This window comes from Heterodontus francisci, chromosome 19, assembly GCF_036365525.1.
Source record: "Heterodontus francisci isolate sHetFra1 chromosome 19, sHetFra1.hap1, whole genome shotgun sequence".
In the NCBI taxonomy this organism is placed as follows: Eukaryota; Metazoa; Chordata; class Chondrichthyes; order Heterodontiformes; family Heterodontidae; genus Heterodontus; species Heterodontus francisci.
In genome coordinates this window covers 71,404,544-71,426,434 of record NC_090389.1, presented here as the reverse complement: position 1 = coordinate 71,426,434, position 21,891 = coordinate 71,404,544, and the positions used below count along the sequence as shown (strand labels likewise).

General features: G+C 43.4%; 1 protein-coding gene across 1 annotated transcript in view; it reads right to left on the bottom strand.

The window, feature by feature from the left end:
• LOC137380165 (stabilin-1-like) overlaps nt 1-21,891 on the bottom strand; it is a 257,422-nt gene that overhangs the window by 22,695 nt on the left and 212,836 nt on the right. The window contains exons 55-60 of the mRNA XM_068051908.1: nt 9,999-10,239; nt 6,566-6,715; nt 5,889-5,993; nt 5,290-5,397; nt 3,312-3,505; nt 862-1,006 (exon numbers count right to left, since the gene is read on the bottom strand). Of these exons, the coding sequence (XP_067908009.1) occupies nt 862-1,006; nt 3,312-3,505; nt 5,290-5,397; nt 5,889-5,993; nt 6,566-6,715; nt 9,999-10,239 (943 nt within the window). The remainder of the gene's footprint in view (nt 1-861; nt 1,007-3,311; nt 3,506-5,289; nt 5,398-5,888; nt 5,994-6,565; nt 6,716-9,998; nt 10,240-21,891) is intronic.

Genomic DNA, 21,891 nt, shown 5'->3' with positions numbered 1-21,891 from the left:
AGTTGCCTCACAGCGACTGACACCACTGACCACCTCTAGGCGCTTACCCATTGTCTCAGGAGGCCAAAGAAGAAGTAATGGTGACCATAAAGCTATTGGATTGTCGTAAAAACCTAACTGGTTCACTAATGTCCTTTAGGGAAGGAAACCTGACGCTCTATATGTGATTCCAGACCCACAACAATGTGATTGGCTGTTAACTGCCTTCTGAGTGGCCTAGCAAGTTGTATCCACTATCTTAAACATTCACTACAGCCAATACTGGCACAATGGCTGCAGTGTGTACCATCCACAAGATGCATTGCAGCTACTCGCCAAAGCTTCTTTGACAGCATCTTCCAAACTTGCAAGCTGTACCACCTAGCAGGACAAGGGCAGCAGGCACATGGGAAGGTCACAACCTTCAAGTACCCATGCAGGTTACACATCATGGGTGACTTGGAAATATATCGCCGTTTCTTCATTGTCCCTGGGTCAAAATCTTGGAACTCCCCAACTAACTTTGGGCGTACCCACACCACGTGGATTGCAGCGGTTCAAGAAGGTAGCCCATCACTACAAGGATGGGCAATAAATGCTGGCCTTGCCAGTGATATCCACATCCACAACTAATAAATTAAAAAAACCACATTTTTGCACTACCAACTGAATTGCTGAATCTTGACAATGTTGGTTTGCAAACTTGTGCAAGGATTTGTTTCTGTTTCGAGAAACAGTTATTAAAAGAAAAGTTTCCTGGGTCCATGCAAATAAAAATGTTGGTTATCATAGAGTCATATCCAAATAATGTTTTATGTAACCTTCTTAATAGTAAAATAAAAATTAAATAAAATGATGCAACATAGCAAAATAAATTCTCACCTTGGAAGTGGAGATCAATGCAAAAAGCATTAGAATGACATAAGCCAATCATTTCAAGGCAGCGATCGACAGGGGGTTTGGCATTTACCAGACATTGGATACCATCACCTCTGAATCCTTCCTTGCATTCACACCTCCGTTTGTTCTATAACAGAAGCTTATTTTAAAATATTGAGGATCCACTTATTTCACAAACTAATCATTGAATCTGCAAAAACTGAAAGGTTTAAAATGAACTACAAATTATGAACATTATAGTGACTGTTACAAAATTATTCCAAATTGTGTCTCACACCTTTTAAGAGCACAAATTAATTGCAGAACATAAAAAGCTAGAAAAGCCCACAGCAAATTTAGTAAAGGCAGCAAATACAAAAACTATTTCTCTAAAATAAAAAAAAAGTTGTCCAAAAATTACAAGTTTGCACCTCCCCTAAGATAGAGGAAGGAATTTCAGAAAAACACATGATGCGTTTATCCAATAATATTACACTGACTAATTTCAAAGTCCTTCCATGCAATTTTAGAAAGCAGTTTAATTATGATTCATTGCTTTTTCGACTTTTTTTCTAACTGAACAGAAATAGTTTTTGCCAAAACAATTGAGTGTTTTATTCGCTGCTTTCAAAATGTCTCTGGCAGCTCAGTTTCCCTTGAAATAAGAGGTCTGGTCGGCAGGATTGAAAGGTTCTTCATTACTGCCCTCATAGACTATCCTAGGTATGTTGTTGGTAACTTGTGTCTTCATCTCGTGGGATATCCATCAATCTTTGGCCTCAAATTGTTCACTTTGACTCCAAATGTATGACATTTATTGGCTGGCGGGTGGCTAGCTGTTAACAGTTTGTACTGAAAATATGTTCCTTTTTCAAAGACTAACCTGAATATTTTCCTTCTCTTTACATTATCTAACATAGAATGCATAGCACATAAAAAGAATTTTGTGCAAACACAGTTAAACCAATGTCATGCAGACCACACCGCCCCCCCAAGAATGAGGCATATTAATTTTGTCATATGAACATTGATTTAAACTATTGCTGGAGCGAGGAAATCACTTGTTAAACAGATCAGCCGTGGCTGGAAAAAACACTTGCATACTAACAGATAGTGCTTGGAGGGACAAAGGGGCTATTCCCTGCTCCAATTTAACCCACAATGGACTTTGAGCACCAGGTATTGTGTGTAAGAAGAGACATTCCAGGGTCGGCTAAGACAAGAGAATCCACAAACAGACATGGTCAGACCAGCTAGTCACATGACTAACCTGCTTGGCAACCTGAGTTTTTCTGAATTGTACAAAGTGTTTGAACTGAAGAAAAGACTGTTTTGCTCCTGGAGTGAGAAGAGCTCTCCTATGTGCTCCCATCTCTTTCTCACAAGCCTCTGAACCCACTGAGGACACATAAACTTCAAGAAAGAAAAGTCTCATACATCAAACAAGGTTTAAGAAGAATACTGGGCCCCAATGAAAAGCAAGACCTACCTACAATCAAGGACTTTACAGTGAGCTCGAAGAACAGTAACCAAAACCATCTTCATATATTGCCTCAAATTTTATTTCTTCTGCTCTTTTCTGTCTCTATCTGCATGTGTGTATCGTATATGCATGCTAGCGTGGGCGTGTTGCGTATCCGTAGGCGTTAACCAAATTAGAGTTGAAGTTTAATAAAATTCAACCTTTTTTCTTTAACCCTAAGAAACCCTGTTTGGCTAGTTTCTTTGCCTTACAATTGGAAGTTAGTGAATAAGGATTCACCAAGGGAGAGCTAAAAAATGGTGTGTTTAAAACAAAACCCTGTTACAGTAAGACAAGGTGAAGGCTGAGACGGAACCCTAGACCCCTTTCTCACCTGGTCGTAACACCAATTTAGACTAAACTTCAACTTGGGAGTGTAAAATGTGCAAATCAACAAACTTAACTGTCTTTGTACAATTGGACACTCTGCTTTTCTTGCTTTACCTGGCTTGTCCATGGTGCATTACAGTTTCTTCCTCTACCCCTGCCTTCATTCTGCTAGATTCTTTTTCGGGTCCTACATATTCTGGGATTATCAGAGTTCCAAATGGGATGCAGATTTTATGTGCTTCCTTTCTTGTGAAAGGACACCAACATCTCTTGTTGGTGGAATTCTTTCCAAGAGTGTTATTAAAACCCCTAACTGTGTCCATCTTCTCAAACACAATGCTAACCATCCTGTACGGCAGTAAATGTGTTGAAGTATGCATTAGGCTACAAGAACTCTGTGACTGGTGTTACAGGTCGAGCACCCACCATAGAAACCAGACTTTTTACCTTTCTATTGAAATTGGGCGGTTATTAAAACTGACCTGAACATCAGTTCTACGTACCAGCAGTAAATTGGAAATTACCCTCCATGATTCTTACCATGCATTTTGGTTCAGGAAACAAATTAATTTTAATCAGTCCTAATGTCATTTGCACTTACTGGTCCAATGTTGATGCATTTTGCATGCTCGCTGCATCCCCCATTCCTGCCATCGACACACCTATCTATGGGGCTGCAGACATAGCCATCCCCCTCGTACTCTGGTTGACAGGTGCAGGTTATGTTGATCCCTCTTTGTTTGCAGGCAGCATGTTGATGGCAACCTCCATTATTGTTCTTGCAGCGGTTAACCACTACAAATAAAGTTACTGCATCAATGAATATGCACTACTCCCAGTTTTTTTCATGCAAGCTAAACAAGGGTAGATTTAATTGCTAAATGAAATCTTATTCAGGCTTGAATCATAACTTCAATTATTCTATAAAACATTTGCTTCTAATCATTCTTAATCAGACATTGACAATGTTAGCCATCCTGGTCCAGAATCTGTTTTTAATTTCTCAGATAACTCATCCAGGGCCTGGCTTGTGTACCTGTGAAAGAATATGTCTGATAATCCTTCCTATTGGCTACAAAATTGGGCAGTTTCTATAACAGGTATGTTGAAAATGACCCCCGTTGTATTTTGAAAAGCCATTTTTTTGGACATATCCAAGCCAGATTGCCTGTAGGTGCACTCTGCTTGTGGAACTATGCAGGGTAATACATCCCACTGCCTGTTGACTTCACTATTGATACTGGATCATACTTTTACATTGTGAGTTGGTCGACTCTGCTGGCTGAAGAATTAAAAAAACATGCTGCTGAATTTTGAATCACAGAAACCGACAACACAGAAGGAGGCCATTCGGCTCATCGTAACTTTGCTGGATCTTTGAAGCAGCAGTCATGCTTAGCTCATTTTTGTCTGTAACCCTCTAGGTTCCTCATCCTCAAGTACCTGCCCAACTCCCTTTTCAAATTATTTATGGCATTGGCTTCCACTACTTTTTCAGGTAGAGCATTCCATATCCCTGGCAACTCTCAATGAAAAACATTCTCCTCATCTCCCTTCTAGATCTCTTATCAATGGTTTTGTTATTGACCCACTTGCCAGAGGGAACAATTTTTCTCTATCTATGCTATCAAAACGTCCCATCATCCTGAAAACCACTGAGAGGTCACCTCTTAACCTTCTCTGTTCCAAGGAGAAACAGTCTTAACTTTTCCAATCTCTCCTCATAACTGAATTCCCTCTTCCCTGGTAACATCCTGACTATGGAAGCTTCTCCACTGAAATCAAAAGTGTGGGGAAATGAGATTACAGCAAATTTCTCCAGTGGAAGAATCAGCACCAGCACAGGCATGATGGGCTGAATGGCCTCCTGCTGTGCTATAAATTGTATAATTCTATTGTCCAACAGTTCCAGCAAGAGGGGTTGTTGATTTAAATTGTCCCTAAGAGAGAGTGAGGACAGAGGTTGTGAGAAATGTCTTTATGCAGGAATGTTTTGCCATAGTTAACAATAGAATAGAAACTATTGTGTCTTTTAAAGGAATGGTAGATGAACATTCGAAGCAGGGAAAGAAATAAGGCTTTGGAATTAGTTTCTGACTACTTGAGCAAAGAGTTGGCCTTGGTACAATGACCCGAGCAGCTTCCTTCTGTGTGGTAAACTCCGATGGCGTTAAATCTCCGAGTACCGTCAAACACCGAGACCCTGAGATGACAGTGTGTGATGCCAATTTATACATGCTTAGCATATTGAGATTTCATCTGAAATTAATCTCTCAGCTATTTTAGCAAAGGCATTCACTCACTTAAAATAAATGGGTTAACGCCTCCAATAAACTACCGAGAAGAGGAATTTCAACTTGCATCCCTCTCTGTTGATATTTCTTCGCGGACGTAGATTTTGGGAAGGTTGGAGTCATCGGTTGCAGGCCTGCTGGTGGCTAGTCAGGCCTATCTGTGACCGGCAGATTCTCCCACAGCGAGTACAAGTGGACTGAATATAAACTAGTGTGAAGGTTCTAGACAGCCGGTCAGATTTTACCATTATCTTTGTCAAGCTTAGTAGAGGTACTTGTCCTTACCTTTGCAATTTCTTCCATCACCTTCGTAGTATGGATTACACTCGCAGATGTTGTCAGTTCTGCAAACGGCATTGCTATCACACTTTGGGGAACATGTAGATTTTACAACTATTTTTAAAAAAGCAGAAAACATCCTGTCAATGCTTCAAGATTGGAGTATGTATGTGCTATATATAGTATGCAAAATTCATCAATCATTAAAGAGACACCAGCTGCAATCTTCTATTCAGTGGGGTAAACATATGATGCTTTCTGTGCTTTAATCCATGTAACAAAAGCAGTGAGATTTAAAAACAAATTATATACCGGCTTTAAGTCAATCTAATTTAATTCCTTGATATGGTCATTTGCTTCTATTTGATTTTATGCAGGTCAGGTTAGCCCAGAACAAAGACATCTGGCACTTATTTTTTTTACTAAGTGCTTCAATTATTGGAAATCTGTGTTTAGTATGAACTTATCAAGTATACACCGATGTTACTAGCGAAAAAACCCTGATGGATTTTAGAAACCTAATTCACCATGACAATATGCCATGAGATAATGTTAATTAATAAGCCCAATATTAATTTCAGAACTAAATATGTAAAATTACTTGCCAAGTGTTGTTTCACAGTATTTTCCTGTCCAGCCTTCTCTGCAGAAACAGGTTCCTTCACCAGATATTCCCTCATCACAGCTTCCATTTTCTGTGCACTTACATTCTGTGTGATTTAAAAAAGTAAGCTTTGAAAGCAGTGATAGTTCCCCTCACAGGACTAAATCCAGATGAAGCCAAGTTTGCATATCGTACGATCAATAGATCAGCCACATTCACTGTCAAGATAGTAAGCAAATTCTTTGCAGAGATCCCAAATGGTTGGTATCTTTATCACTTGGTATAGAAATTGAGGTACTACTATGAGTACTAAGAATTACCTATGTTAATATATGTATTAATAGTTCAATGTGTGGTACTCACAAGCTGCCTTAATTCTGTATATTTGAACAAGTAGGTTACAAAGACAGATAGCTTCAACAAGGTACAAAAAATAATTTAAGAAACTCAATGGCAAACCAGATTAGGCATTTGGGGCGGTAGGCTAAATCATCTGATGAAAAGTCACAGACCTGAAAAGTCAACTCTGCTTCTCTCTCCACAGATGCTGCCTGACCTGCTATTTCCAGCACTTTCTGTTTTTATTTTAGGCTAAATCATCAGTTGTGATATACAAAAAGAAACTACCAACTGATCTTGCAGCAGGTGAGAGGACATTGAGCTAGTTGCAATACATACTTTTGCAGTTTGGTCCATATCTGCCTGATTCACATAGTTCACAGGCCGTTCCACTGAATCCCACAGAGCACTGGCATGTTCCATTTCCAAGTCTTCTATCATTACAGCTTCCATGAGAACTACAAGGGGACTGTATTCCTCCAGGACACACTGAAATAATAAAGTCACAGAGTAAATCTTCGATATTAAAGAAGAGTTTATGGGGCTGGGCCATGAAGTGGAGCAAAAGGAGAATGCTCCATTTGAAACACAGAAGATTTACAGCACATTGTGTCTGTGCAGGCCAAAAAAGAGCTATCCAGCCTAATCCCACTTTCTAGCTCCTGATCCATAGCCCTGTAGGTTACAGCATTTCAAGTGTATATATTTTTTAAATGCGATGAGGGTTTCTGCCTTTACTATCCTTTCAGGCAGTGAGATCTAGACCCCCACCACCTTCTGTGTGAAAAAATTTTCTCCTCAACCTCCCTCTAATCCTTCTGTCAATTCTTTAAAACTATGTCCCCTGTTTATTGACCTCTTTATTAAGCAAAATGGGTCCATTCTATCCACTCTCTCTAGCCCCCTCATGATTTTGTATACCTTAATTAAATCTCCCCCCAGCCTGCTCTATTCCAAAGAAAACAACACCAACCAATTCAATCCTTTCTCATAGCTAAACATCTCCATTCCTGGCAACATCTTTGTAAATCTCCTTTGTACCCTCTCTTGTGTGATTACATAATTCCTATAGTGCGGTGACCAGAACTGTACGCAATTCTCTAGCTGTTTCCTAACTGTTTTATGCAGTTCTAGCATAATCTCCCTGCTGTGATATTCTATGCCTCAGCTAATAAAAGAAAGTATCCCATATTTGGACTGGGACAGCAGACCTGCAGCTTTTTCTCCACCTACCAGCCACTGATGGCAATGGCAATAAAATGGAAGTGTTTTTTTCTACCATTTGCAGTATCTGCATTGTAATAGCTCTGAGTTTTAATCAAGATATATGCATATCTTTAATTTGCCATTGTGTCACAGGAGGTGAAATATCGATTCGCCAGAAGCACGAACAAGCACATAAGCGAACGGGTAGCCTGCTTTACACTACACACCATTTTCTCTTCTATTGAAGTCAATGACAAGAAAGTCGGACCGGCTGTTAAATGGGCTGTCGATCCACTACCAGCAAAGAACAATTTCACTCCCACAAAGTTAAATATTCTCACCGGCTCTGTCACCCACAATAAAACTAATATGGATCTTTGGTTAAAACAGTTGCTTAACCTGAGTGTCCATTTCAAGGTGATTTTCAAAACAGAGATCACTTCGGAAAAGGACAGAGAATATTGTGATGCGAGATACATGTTGAGTGTTAGTGCATGGTGGCTCAGTCATGGGATTTTTCATCTGACTCATCAGTTAATAAGTCAGGTGATTCCTTCATTGTTTTTCCTCTCTCTACTCTGTTCTGAATCAGCAAGCAGCAAAACACTGTAGCTCCTGCAAACTACTGTGAGTTTTTTTTTAATACTTGTTAATTTATATCATTAAATAAAATGTTGATACTGTTTAGGAAGATGGGAGCAGGAGTAGGGCATGCAGCCCATTGAGCCTGCTCCGCCATTGAATTAGATCATGACTGATCATCTACCTCAGCGCCACTTTTCCCCACTATCCCTTGATGTCATTAGTATCCAGATATCTATCGATTTCTGTATTGAACGTGCTCAATGATCGAGCTTCCACAGCCCTCTGGGATAGAGAACTCTAAAGATTCACCATCCTCTGAGTGAAGAAATTTCTCCTTGTCTCAGTCTTAAATGGCCTACCCTTATTCTGAGACCATGTCCCCTGGTTCTAGACTCACCATCCAGGGGAAACATCCTATCTACATCCACCCTGTTGAACCCTGTAAGAATTTTGTAAGTTTCAATGAGATCACCTCTCATTTTTTGAAACTCTAGAGTATACAGGCCCAGTTTCCTCAATCTCTCCTCATAAGACAATCCCGCCATCCCAGAGATTAGTCTAACAAATTAAGGCTACGCTTACTTAAAGAGCTTTGCATAAATGCTGAAGAAGGAATCTATTCCATAAGTTAAAATGCAGCTATTTAGAAACTATCTGTACCAACTATCAACCTCTGCTCTCTATCAGATGAAAGATAGAGTTATACTGTCACCTCTGTGTTGGTAAAAAAACAGGTTCCTTAAGACTGAGGTCAAATCCCAACTGATTCCAGGGCCAGGATTTGATGGGCCAGTGGTAGCCCCGTCCACTGGCTAGAAAGTTGGGGGCAACCCTGCCTCAGCTGGTTCTGGGAGCCCGGACCGGATTTTACGTCCATCAGGCAATTAACTGCCTGGTTTTGAGGCCCCCAGCCCTTAAAGGGATGAGATCCCACCTCCAAGAGCTACCAGCCACTGCTGGAACTGCAACTAGACTGGAGCAGCATCATGGAGGCCCGGTAAGTGGGATCAGGGTCACTGAGGCCAGTCAGGCAGGCCCAGGCAATGGGGATGGGAGTGGTTGGTGAGGGCAGGGGTGGTGTTTCCGTTGAGGAAGCTCTTGTCCCTGGAGGGTGCCTCTGTGGGCCACAGGGTGCTTGATCAGGAGGGCTTCCCCCTCCGAGTTTACCAGGAGGTGGATTAAAAATTGGCAGTGACATTTTACAGCACATAAAACAGTCAAACAGTCAGCACAACCAGTGCTCAGCCCTGAAGAATAATGTTTCTGGACTACAAAGACACCCCTTGGTATTAAAGAATAGAGCCCATGCCACATTTTCTCCATGTCTTTTAGTCCTCTCCCAGCACAAGCACAGCAAGCTTCCACCCAGAAAACATTAAATCCACTACTTAGAGGGTCTTGAATCATAAAAGGAGGCCATGTGGCCCATCATGCCTGTGCCAACTGTTTGTAAGTTCTATCCAAGTAGTTCTACTCCCGTGCTCTTTCCCCACAGCCCTGCAAATGTTTCCTTTCACGTATTTATCCAATTCCATTTGAAATGTTACTACTGAATCACCGTTCACGCAGTGCATTTCAGATAGCAACTCGCTGCATAAAAACATTTCTGCTCTAGCTCTTTTGCCAATTACCTTTAGTCTGTGTCCTCTTGCCAGTGGAAACAATTTCTCCCCATTTACTCTAGCAAAACCCCTTGTTCTTTTGAACACCTCTATTAAATCTCTTAACCTTCTCTGCTCTAAGGAGAACAATCCCAGCTACTTTAGTCTCTCCACATAAGAGTGAATCTAGTCAAAGCTTCAGTTCAAAGAGTCAATTCTTTGCCTGTTGCTGGTTGATATTGTGATTTATTGAAAGTTAAAGAGAAATGTACTCAACCTCAAGAAAAAAAAAACTGACAAGTAGAGGCAAAAGTAGCGTATATATCTGAAACAGTACAATGGTGATAGGAATGTGGCGTGTGTGCGATGTCTGGCATTACCTTGACAATAAGGACCATAATGATTTTTACAACACTGGGGAATCCATAGGGGATTAACACATTGTCTGCTGCAGCCACGTGCAGCATGGATTTGACCGCGACGAACCCATGTTCCTCTGATCACAGAATAGGGAAATGCAGGGGCATACATCTGATCGCCAAAGAGGTCCCGAAAGTAAGATCGACGTCTGTCCGCCCTGTTCATTTGGTTGTACCAACAGCTGTGGTAATCTGAACCATCCTTCAAATAAAAAACAGAAGTAAGGATCTCACAGAATTTTATTTCTCAATATTAAATTGAGAACCCCTATCAAGCTGCTTCAGATGTTTTGAATTCCGCCTAACTCATGCATATAATCCTCCCCTTGAGGTTATTTTCTTACCATCTTGTTCTTTTCTGCATTGTATTTTCCCGTGAATGTATGTGATGGTATTGCATTGCAGTGATTACATTACAACAGATTCTAAAACTTTCAGTCAAAATAACTTCAGCATTAGTTTTAATCATCACGAGCATTTCTTTGATTTTATTGCACTGCTCATTGTTAAATATTATAGGTAGTGGTGAGTGACTACAGATTAATCTCATTTTGCTGATGATGCCATAAAGAGCTCAGATTTTACGCTTATGGTTTACATTGTCATTTAAAAAAAATCTTTCATGGGATGTGGGCGTCGCTGGCATCCTTAATTGCTCTTGACAACTAAGTGGCTTGCTAGGCCATTTCAGAGGGCAGTTAAGAGTCAACCACATTGCTGTAGGTCTGGAGTCACAGAAAGAGCGGCAGGTTTCCTTCCACAAGAACACAAGAAATCGGAGCAGGGGTAGACCATATGGCCTATCGAGCCTGCTCCACCATTCAATATGAGCATGGCTGATCTTGGGCTTCAATTCCACTTTATGTTTACTGTCCATATCCTTTGATTCCCTACCAGACTAAAAATCTATCTATCCCAGCCTTAAATGTATTCAATGATGGAACATCCACAATCCTCTGGGGTAGAGAATTCCAAAGATTCACAACCTTTTGAGTGTTGTAATTTCTCCTCATCTCAATCCTGAATGATTGACCCTTTATCTTGAGACTGCATTCTAGATTCCCTGACTAGCAGAAACAATCTCTCAGCCTCTACCCTATCAAGCCCTTTCAGAATCTTGTATGTCTCAATCAGATCGCCTCTCAATCTTCTAAACTCCAGAGAATATCGGCCCCAATTTACTCAGCCTTTCATCAAAGGACAACCCCCTCATCCCAGGGACCACTTTAGTAAATCTTCGCTGCACCATCTCCAGTTGAAGTATATCCTTTCTTAAATGTGGAGACCAAATCTGCACACAATATTCCAGGTGTGGTCTCACCAAAGCCCTGTGCAATTTTAGTAAAACTTCTTTATTCCTGTACTCCAATCCCCATGCAATAAAGGCCAACATGCCATTTGCTTTCCTAATAGCCTGCTGCACCTGCATGTTAACTTTGCACATTCCTTGTATGAATACCCCCAAGTCTCTCTGAACATCAATACTTACCAGTTTCACACCTTTTAAAAAATATTCTGCTTTTCTACTTTTACGAACAACTTCACACTTCCCTATATTATACTCCATTTGCCATCTTGTTGTCCTCTCACTTAGCCTGTCTATGTCTCTTTGCAGCCTCTCTATGTCCTCCCTGCATCTTACCTTTTCACCGAGTTTTGTATCATCAGCAAACTTAGATACATTACTCTCTGTCTCTTCATCCAAGTCATTAATATAGAGTGTAAATAGCTGAGGCTCCAGCACTGATCCTTGCAGCACCCCACTATTCACTGCCTGCCAACTTGAAAATGCCCCATTTATGCCCACTCTCTGCTTCCTGTCTGTTAACCAATCCTCTATCTACGCTAATATATTACCCTCAACACCATGAGCCCTTATCTTGCCTATTTATCTTTTATGTGGCACCTTATCGAATACCTTTTTAAATCCAGGTCTACTACATCTACTGGTTCCCCTTTATCTACCCCACTAGTTACATCCTCAAAAAACTCTAATAAATTTGTCAAACAGGATTTTCCTTTTGTAAAATCATGCTGACTTGTTCTAATCATACTATGCTTTTCCAAGTGCAATGTTAAGACTTCTTTAATAATAGTTTCCAGCATCTTCCCAATGACTGATGTTAGGGTAACTGGCCTGTTGTTCCCTGTTTTCTCTCTACCTCCTTTCTTGAAAAGCGGTATAACATTTGCCAACTTCTGACGGGACCATTCCTGAATCTAAGGAATTCTGGAAAATCATAGCCAGCGCATCCACTATTTCTGCAGCTATCTCTATTAGAACCCTTGGGTGTATGCCATCTGGCCCTGGGGACTTGTCAGATTTTAGTCCCTCAAATTTCTCCAATACTTTTTCTTGGCTGATAGCAATATCCCTAATCTCCTCACTCTTTTTAGTCCATAGGTTACTGCCTATTTCTGGTATGGAACTTGTGTCTTCTACTGTGAAGACAGACACAAAATATTTGTTCAATGCCTCTGCCACTTCCTCATTCCCCATGATAATTTCTCCTGTCTTTGCCTCTAAGGGACCAATGTCTACTTTAGCTACTCAAAAGCTCTTACAATCTGTTTTTAGATTGCTGGATAGTTTATTCTCAAATTCTATTTTTTTCCCTTTTTATCAACATTTTGGTGGCCCTTTGCTGGTTTCTAAAACACTCCCAATCCTCAGACTTGCTACTTTTTTTTGCAACATTGTAAGCCTCTTCTTTTAGTCTACTACTCTCCTTCACTTCCTGAGTGAGCCATGGGTGGGTCTTTCTTAACAAGTTTTTGTTTTTGAACGGAATGCACTTTTGTTGAACCCTGTGAGTTGTTTCTTTAATTGTTTCCCACTGTTCGTTTACCACCATACTTTCCAGTCTATTTACCCAATTAACCTTAGCCAGTTCTCCCCTCATACCTTTGTAATTGGCTTTGTTTAAGTTTAAGATTCTTGTTTGTGACTGAAATGTGTCACTTTCTAACTTAACATGAAATTCAATGGTATTATAATCATTATTTCCCAATGCATCTTTTACTATGCCATTGCTTATTAACCCTGCTTCATTACACAATACGAGATCTAAGATAGCTTTATCCCTAGTCGGTTTGACAAAGTATTGCTCCAAGAAACGGTCACAAAAACATTCTCCAAACTCATCTTCAAGACCATTGTTGCCAATTTGATTGTCCCAGTCTACATGCAGATTAAAGTCCCCCATAATTAATGCTCTAGCCATAGTTCCAAAGGACCATCAGCATCTCTCCCCATTAGAGAGAGACAGTTGGTGATGTATAGCTTGAGGGTAACCACTCCTCAAGCATGGGGTAAGATGAGGAGGCTACCACATGAACTACCACAGCTGGTATGGGGATTGTGCCCATGCTGTTGGAGTCTAATTCTGCATCACACTCTAGCCGTCTAGCCAACTGAGCTACCAACCCCCCACCATTAATACATTATCTTTTTTACACACTCCAATAATTTCCTGTTTAATGTTCTGTCCAATAATATAACTACTGTTAGGAGGCTTGTAAACCACTCCCACCAGTGTTTCTGACTCCTGCTATTCCTAATTTCCATCCAAACTGATTCTACTTCATGATCTGCTGAGGCCAGATCCCTTTTTACTAATGTCCTTATGTCATCCTTTACTATCAGGGCCACCCCTCCTCCTGTCTCTCCAAAATATTATAAACCCTGGAATATTCATTTCCCAACCTTGATCTCCTTGTAACCATGTCTCGGCAATAGCAATTAGATCTTGATCATTTTTCTCTATTCGTGTCACTAGTTCATCTATCTTAATACAGATGCTACTTGCATACAGCTAAAGGAACTTTAATTTCATTTTTTTTTACCTTTATTCCCTGCAATGACCTGATTTGTCAATGTACAATTTTTGTTCAACTCTCTGTCCCTTCCTGTCCCATTCTGTTGGGAGTTGCCCACATCACTATGCTGCTCTGATGCCCTGACCTCTCTCTTTGGATTTCTAAATTTCCCTTTACCCACCCTTGTTAGTTTAAAGCCCTGTCCATAGCCCTAGTTATGCGATTGGCCAGGACACTGGTCCCAGCCCGGTTCAAGGGAAGCCCATCCCAACGGAATAGCTTCCTTTTCCCTGAGTACTGATGCCAGTGCTCCAAGAATCGAAACCCCTTCTTCCCACACCACACTTTGAGCCAAGCATTCCTTGACACTTTGATTAAATTACAACACATTCTCACTCTTTAACTTCCTGCCAATGTTCTCCCCTCCTTTCCTGAAGGCTGTGATTCTTGCTATGACCATCCTCCATTCACTGCTGTCTTGGCATGCAATCACATGATGCATTTACCTACTAAGCCTCTTTGGGCAGTCTGTCATAACTTTATATAAAATATATATTCTATCCATGCATTTCCTTAGCAGTCAACAGCAAACTATATTTCTTGAGGTTATGAATGGTGTTGTATCAATGCAAGCTTTCTTCCTTAATAAATAACAGAGATGCCAGGAAGTGATTTCAGGGCAGTTCTTTTAAAACAGATTTGATATGTTTTTATAGAAAAAGTTACTGAATAATTCTTTTCAATGTAATAGTCCATACTCTATGCAACTGTTTCTTCATGCTGATATTTTTGCCCAATTAAAATGGTTAACATTGCCAAAAGAAAGAACATAAGAAAGAAAGAAAATAACTTGTATTCATATAACACCTTATAAAATCATATGAAATAGGAGCAGGCATAGGCTATATGGCCACCTGAAGCTGGTCCATCATGTAGTAAGATCACGACTGACTTTCTACTTCAACTTCACTTTCCTGACCTATCCCCATATCCCTGGATTCCGTCAGGACATCCTGAAGTACTTTGTAGAATCATAGAAAGTTACAGCACAGAAGGCGGCCCTTCGGCCCTTTGTGTCTGTGCTAGCTCTGTGAAACAGAGTCCTTCTTAGTCTCACACCCCGGGCTGAATCTTGTCCCACTGCCGGGAGTGGCGGCAGGCGAAAAAAATGGCAGTCAGTACGCAAGGGCCATGTGTCGCTCTGCGGCTGCGATCTTGCGTCTGGTGGTTCATTAACATACGCACGGTGGCCACCCGCCCCCCCCAATAACATGGTGCGGGCAGCTTCAGCAATGTCATGAACTGCGTTACCTGAGAAAAGGCTGTAATGACAAGTCTGGCAGCAGCATTGTAGGAGTGTGGAAGACATCGCAAACTCAGCCCCACTGACCAATGTTTATTTGATAGAGTCATAGAGAGATACAGCACTGAAACAGGCCCTTCAGCCCACCTAGTCTGTGCCGACCATCAACCACCCATTTATACTAATCCTACATTAATCCCATCTTCCCTACCTTCCCTCAATTCTCCTACCACCTACCTACACTAGGGGCAATTTACAATGGCCAATTTACCTATCAACCTGCAAGTCTTTGGCTGTGGTAAGAAACCGGAACACCCGGCGGAAACCCACACGGTCACAGGGAGAACTTGCAAACTCCACACAGGTAGCACCCAGAACCGAACCCAGGTCGCTGGAGTTGTGAGGCTGCGGTGCTAACCACTGCGCCACTGTGCAGCCGTGGCAGCCACTGATGGCTGAGGTACAACCAAGGGTGGCCCCACGGTTCCCTGCTGATTCTCCTCCAAGATGCAAGATTTTCCCCAGTGATGGCAAGAAGAGATCCTCCAGCCTGACCAAGCAAGCCTGGATGGAGTAAAAACAGAAAGCGCTGGAAATACTCAACAGGTCAGGCAGCATCTGTGGAGACAGAAGCAAAGTTCATCAGAACTGTATTTTGCTTTTATTTAAGCCTGGATGGAGGTTGCAGAGGAGATCAGCAGCTGTGGGGTCATCAGACGAGACTGGGTACAGTGCTGTAAGAGGGTCAATAATCTCCTTCATTCAGCAAAGGTAAGTGGCCCATTTCCACATTGCTCAGTGTGTTCTGTCTCCACACGGTATGCCACATGGGTGCCACTGCCATTTCAGAGACAGGAAGGGTTGATGGCACATGAGTGGCAGCAGATGTGAAGAAAGTCTCCCTCATTAGTACCTCAGGGTATGTCAGACCCATGCCAGAGTGAGTCCGTATGCCCGACCAAGCATGTTTGATGTTGATGTTTGGCAATGTTCACTATCTGCATCCTTGCTTTTTCAGGAAAAGAGGGTCCATAACAGCAGGAAATTGGCCAGGACTGGAGGCGATGTGCCCGACATCAGGCTACTGTCGCAGACCGAAGAGGAGGTGATGGAGCTGGCTGGGTTACAAGGAGCATGTGCCATTTTGGACGTGAAGATTGGGGTCCCAGTGGAAGAGAGTGATTATTGCCAAACATAGAATGACTTGAAATTACATCTCCTACGCTGTCATCATTGCGACATGTGTACCTTAACACTTAAATGCCTGTTCTTCCCATTGTATCTTTCAGGGCAACGCTAGCCAACGCCCCCAGTGACCCAAGGAATGACGACTACCTCTGAGGAAGAGATACACCTAGAGGATGCACCATCCCATGACACTCCTGCACCTTCCACCAGCGCAGTGGGTATCCAATCAGCATTAGATTCAGGGTCACAAGGTGGTGATAGCACCACACATGCGTCCAAGCAGCTGGTTGCGGTGACAGCTGCGGCTTCTGACACATGGATGACTGTGGATGGCCTGGCCCATGCTGAACCCCAGGCTAATGATGAGCCTCTGGTGTCAGCAGCACAGGGCATGCTGGAGCTGCAGGGAGATGTAAGGCAACATCTGGTGGAGTTGCCAGGGGCCATACGCAGCCTTGAGTGGACAGCGGGGGGAGTCCATCCATGTCATGACTGCTGCCGTGTCCCAGGCATGTAAGTACATGGCTTCCTCCGTGCAGAGGATGGCAAACCTCTAGGAGAGCCACACTCCACAGATGCTCCATAACCTGCAAGCCATAGCCCTGCCCATGACATCAATCAACTTTGGCAGGGTGAGAGAAAAACCAGGAGCCTGGAGAGTGTTCCTGCTCCTAGTCCTTTTTTAGAGAGCAGTGAGGTTCCAAAGAGCCTTCAGAGGGAGGAGGAGAGGATACGCTCAACATCTGTGGTCTCCCCTCAGGGTGATTCTAGTGTTGACACTGGCTCCTCAGGCCCTCCGCCAGTGAGTCCAGCTCCAGCAGCCGCGACGTCTGAGGACAGCCCTGCATTGGTGAAGGGGGCCCTCAGGGAGCCAGGGCTCTCTAAGCTTCTGGCACGCAGAGGACAACCACCGAAGTTATCCCAGACCAAGGGGCATCCTGCTCAGCAGCCTGCCTCCAGTCCAGCTGCAGAGGTCATACCATGAAGGAGCACCTGCAAACGGTTCATAAAGACTCCTTGACACATATGGGTATTAATGGGTGAGACGACTATGTCATTTGCAGTTTAACTAAATGTGCTTTTCTGACAACTTCAGCCTTTCCTGTGTGAATAACGCATGCCACCATGTATTGAATATGTGTCTTCCCATTACATCATAAGCCTGACAGTACTGCCAATGTAAGGAATAACATCATTGCCATGCCAATATGTATGGATGCAGTCACATGGGCAATGACTCAGTCAGCTGCTGCCAGTCATGCTGGAGAGACAGATTTTACAGAGGCAGAAGACTTCAGACGAGATGCAGGATGGTGGTGTGTGGTGTGAGGAGCATATGTTGCACTTGAGGGATCGTGGAAGTGCTGAAGTATCATGTGTTGTATTGCCTCCCTTGCTCACTGCTCACCATTTCTGGACTCCACCACTGCTTTCCGTGCTCCCATGCTGGTTGTTGCTGGATGCCCTCTGTGTCTCATCATCTGAGGATGTTTCCTGCTCCCATACTTCATCATCCTGCAAGGCATCCCCCCTCTGTACTGCAATGTTGTGCAGAACACAGCATACAGAAGCAATACACCCTACCTTGTCTGGTGTATACTGTAGGGCTCCACCCGATCTATCGAGGTAGCGGAAGTGCATTTTTAGCATGCCGATGGCCTCCTCGATGGTAGCTCAGGTGGAGCTGTGGCAGGTGTTGTAGCACTCTTCTGTATCGTTCCTGGGGTTCCTCACTGGCGTTAGAAGCCATGTCAGTAAGGGGTAGCCCTTATCCCCAAGAATCCACCCCTGAAGTTGAGCAGGTGGAGTGAAAAGCAGCAGCTGGTGCAGGATGAAAGAATCATGGCAGCTGCCTGGGAAGCGGGCGCACACTTGCAGGAAGCACCCCCCAACATTGAGCTTTCTGAGTAGGTATGCGGCTGGTTGTTCCGTGGGAGCCTAGATGGCCACGTGTGTGCAGTCGGTGACTCTTTGGACCTGTGGGAATCCCACAATGGCCCCAAATCCAACTTCCCTCTCAGCCAGAAACTCAGGGTCTGTCCTGAAGTGCACAGAGTCGCCAGCCCTCCTGTAAAAAACATTGATAAGCTTCCTGATGCAGCGGTGTATTGCTGATTGCGAGACCACACTGAAGTCGCGAGTGGATCCCTCGAATGATGCAGAGGCATAGAAATTTAGGGCCACTGTCACTTTGAGGGGCACAGGCATAGGGTGACCACCAAAGCCCAGTGGCTGCAGGTCAATGTTCAGGATTGCGCAGAGATTTGTGACCGCCTCTCTGGTCATCCCCAGTTGTCTCTGACACAGGCGCTCCGACATCTGCAGGTAAGTCATCCAAGTCCTATAGACCTGCTGGCATTTCTCGGATAGTAAGCGCCTTAGTGGCTGCTGCTGCTGCCCGCATCTGGGAGTTCCCACGTGTGCCGCACCTGCCTCTTGGTACTGCCTCCGGTGGATATGCCTCATCGCGGCACAGGGATCCAGAAAGACAGGATAGACCATCCCCATCTCTGTGGTCCAGGTAAACCTGGTTCCTCCATAAGGTCAATGGCACCCATCTGGGCAGAGAGCTGTGTTAATTCGTGCTTTGGCTGTGTTTCAGCATGAGTTGTATGGTATGGCATGACATTGCCTTTCTTAACTTTAAATAAAAGCAAGGTAGCCTGACCAACGTAATATCACTCCAGTTGCCTGCAGTAGACCAGCAGCAACAGGAGATTCTAACATTTCACATTTGTGGCCCCCCACAGAAACGGCTCATCCACTTCTAGTGTTGCCCCCCTCTACCCCCCCAACATCGGTGCCCGAATGCAGGATGAGCCCCCTCCCCCCACATCATCCATGAATGGGTGCAGAGTTGCCCCTGTTAGGAAACAAGGGTGTGGGGTTCCCCTCTCCTTCATGGATGCAAAGTTCCAACCTCCCTCAGGCGATTTAACCCGGCTTCGTAAAGAACACTGAGGAGAGCAGGACAGTACTTAACCACCTTCACAGTCTCCAAGGACTCTCAGCTCGGTGGCACCAGCTTTTCGAGGATGCGAAAGTGAAGGCATGTGAATGCTGCACGTCCAGCTGAAGATCGGAAACCGCTGATAGGATCATGCCAGGATACATGATAATTTATGCAGAGAGGTTCTTTTACATATGCAAACTTGGGTCCCGTTGCACAGCTGCAGAGGTGCCGCCATGGAGCATCCCCGCCGCTGGGAAGATCGGGCCCTGCAATCCTGGTGTCGGATTTTGTGGTGACTGCTGCTGCTCTGATTCTCCGCTCGCACCCCCCTCCCCATCACCCGCTGCAAAACCTGACGTTGGGCTGGGAACAAAATCCAGCCCCCCAGCTTTTTGTCCTTAACCTTGCAAGTTCCTCAAACCTCAAATGCCTGTCCAACTCCCTTTTCAAATTATTCATGGAATCAGCCACATTGTCTGGGAGACCTTTCCAGATCCTGACAATTCTGAGTGAAAAATATTCTCCTCATCTCACTTCTAGATTTTTTTTTATTCGTTTGTGGGATGTGGGCATCGCAGGCCAGGCCAGCATTTATTGCCCATCCCTAATTGCCCTTGAACTGAGTGGCTTGCTAGGCCATTTCAGAGGGCATTTTAAGAGTCATCCACATTGCTGTGGGTCTGGAGCCACATGTAGGCCAGACCAGGTAAGGACGGCAGATTTCCTTCCCTAAAGGACATTTGTGAACCAGTTTTTACAACAATCGACTTGCCAATGATTTTAAATCTACAACCGCTGGTTATTGACCCACTCACAATGGGGAATAGTTTTTCTCATCCTGTTGTATCAAAACCTCTCATCGTCTTAAAAATCTATTAGTTTACCTTCTCTGATCCAAGGAGAACAGGCCTAATTTTCCCAACCCCTCCTCATAATTAAAGTCCCTCATTCTTGATAACAGATTCTTTTTTGGATATAGTCAATGAAAAATGTGAATGGTTTGATTCCAAATCTGAGTTTTTAAACAAGAGTCAAAAGAAACACTGACAGTGAATGGGGAAAGTCATGGAAAAGTCTGTGACCACCATGCAAATGGGCATCCATAAATCCATAGAGAAAAAAAATTTCCTGTAGTTACTGTATTACATTGTTAGGTTTTCTTTTTTCGATAAACCTTGATATCCAAAGATTCAATGTTGACTATTATTGGTGGCAGTATTAAACTTTATTAAGCACAAGTGTGGTTTGATACAATACAGTATTTGAACAGTAGTTATAGAACATTACAGCGCAGTACAGGCCCTTCGGCCCTCGATGTTGCGCCGACCTGTGAAACCATCTGACCTACACTATTCCATTTTCATCCATATGTCTATCCAATGACCACTTAAATGCCCTTAAAGTTGGCGAGTCTACTACTGTTGCAGGCAGGGCGTTCCACGCCCCTACTACTCTCTGAGTAAAGAAACTACCTCTGACATCTGTCCTATATCTATCACCCCTCAACTTAAAGCTATGTCCCCTCGTGTTTGCCATCACCATCCGAGGAAAAAGACTCTCACTATCCACCCTATCTAACCCTCTGATTATCTTATATGTCTCTATTAAGTCACCTCTCCTCCTCCTTCTCTCCAACGAAAACAACCTCAAGTCCCTCAGCCTTTCCTCGTAAGACCTTCCCTCCATACCAGGCAACATCCTAGTAAATCTCCTCTGCACCCTTTCCAAAGCTTCCACATCCTTCCTATAATACGGTGACCAGAACTGCACGCAATACTTTAGGTGCGGCCGCACCAGAGTTTTGTACAGCTGCAGCATGACCTCGTGGCTCCGAAACTCGATCCACCTCACATTTTTCCGCATTAAACTCCATTTGCCATCTCTCAGCCCAGCTCTGCAGCCTATCTATGTCCCTCTGTAACCTACAACATCCTTCGGCACTATCCACAACTCCACCGACCTTCGTGTCATCCGCAAATTTACTAACCCACCCTTCTACACCCTCATCCAGGTCATTTATAAAAATGACAAACAGCAGTGGCCCCAAAACAGATCCTTGCGGTACACCACTAGTAACTAAACTCCAGGATGAACATTTGCCATCAACCACCACCCTCTGTCTTCTTTCAGCGAGCCAATTTCTGATCCAAAGCTCTAAATCACCTTCAATCCCATACTTCCGTATTTTCTGCAATAGGCTACCGTGGGGAACCTTATCAAATGCCTTACTGAAATCCATATACACCACATCCACGGCTTTACCATCATCCACCTGTTTGGTCACCTTCTCAAAAAACTCAATAAGGTTTGTGAGGCACGACCTACCCTTCACAAAACCGTGCTGACTAGCGCTAATGAACTTATTCTTTTCAAGATGATTATAAATCCTATCTCTTATAACCTTTTCCAACATTTTACCCACAACCGAAGTAAGGCTCACAGGTCTATAATTACCAGGGCTGTCTCTACTCCCCTTCTTGAACAAGGGGACAACATTTGCTATCCTCCAGTCTTCCGGCACTATTCCTGTCGACAATGACGACATAAAGATCAAGGACAAAGGCTCTGCAATCTCCTCCCTGGCTTCCCAG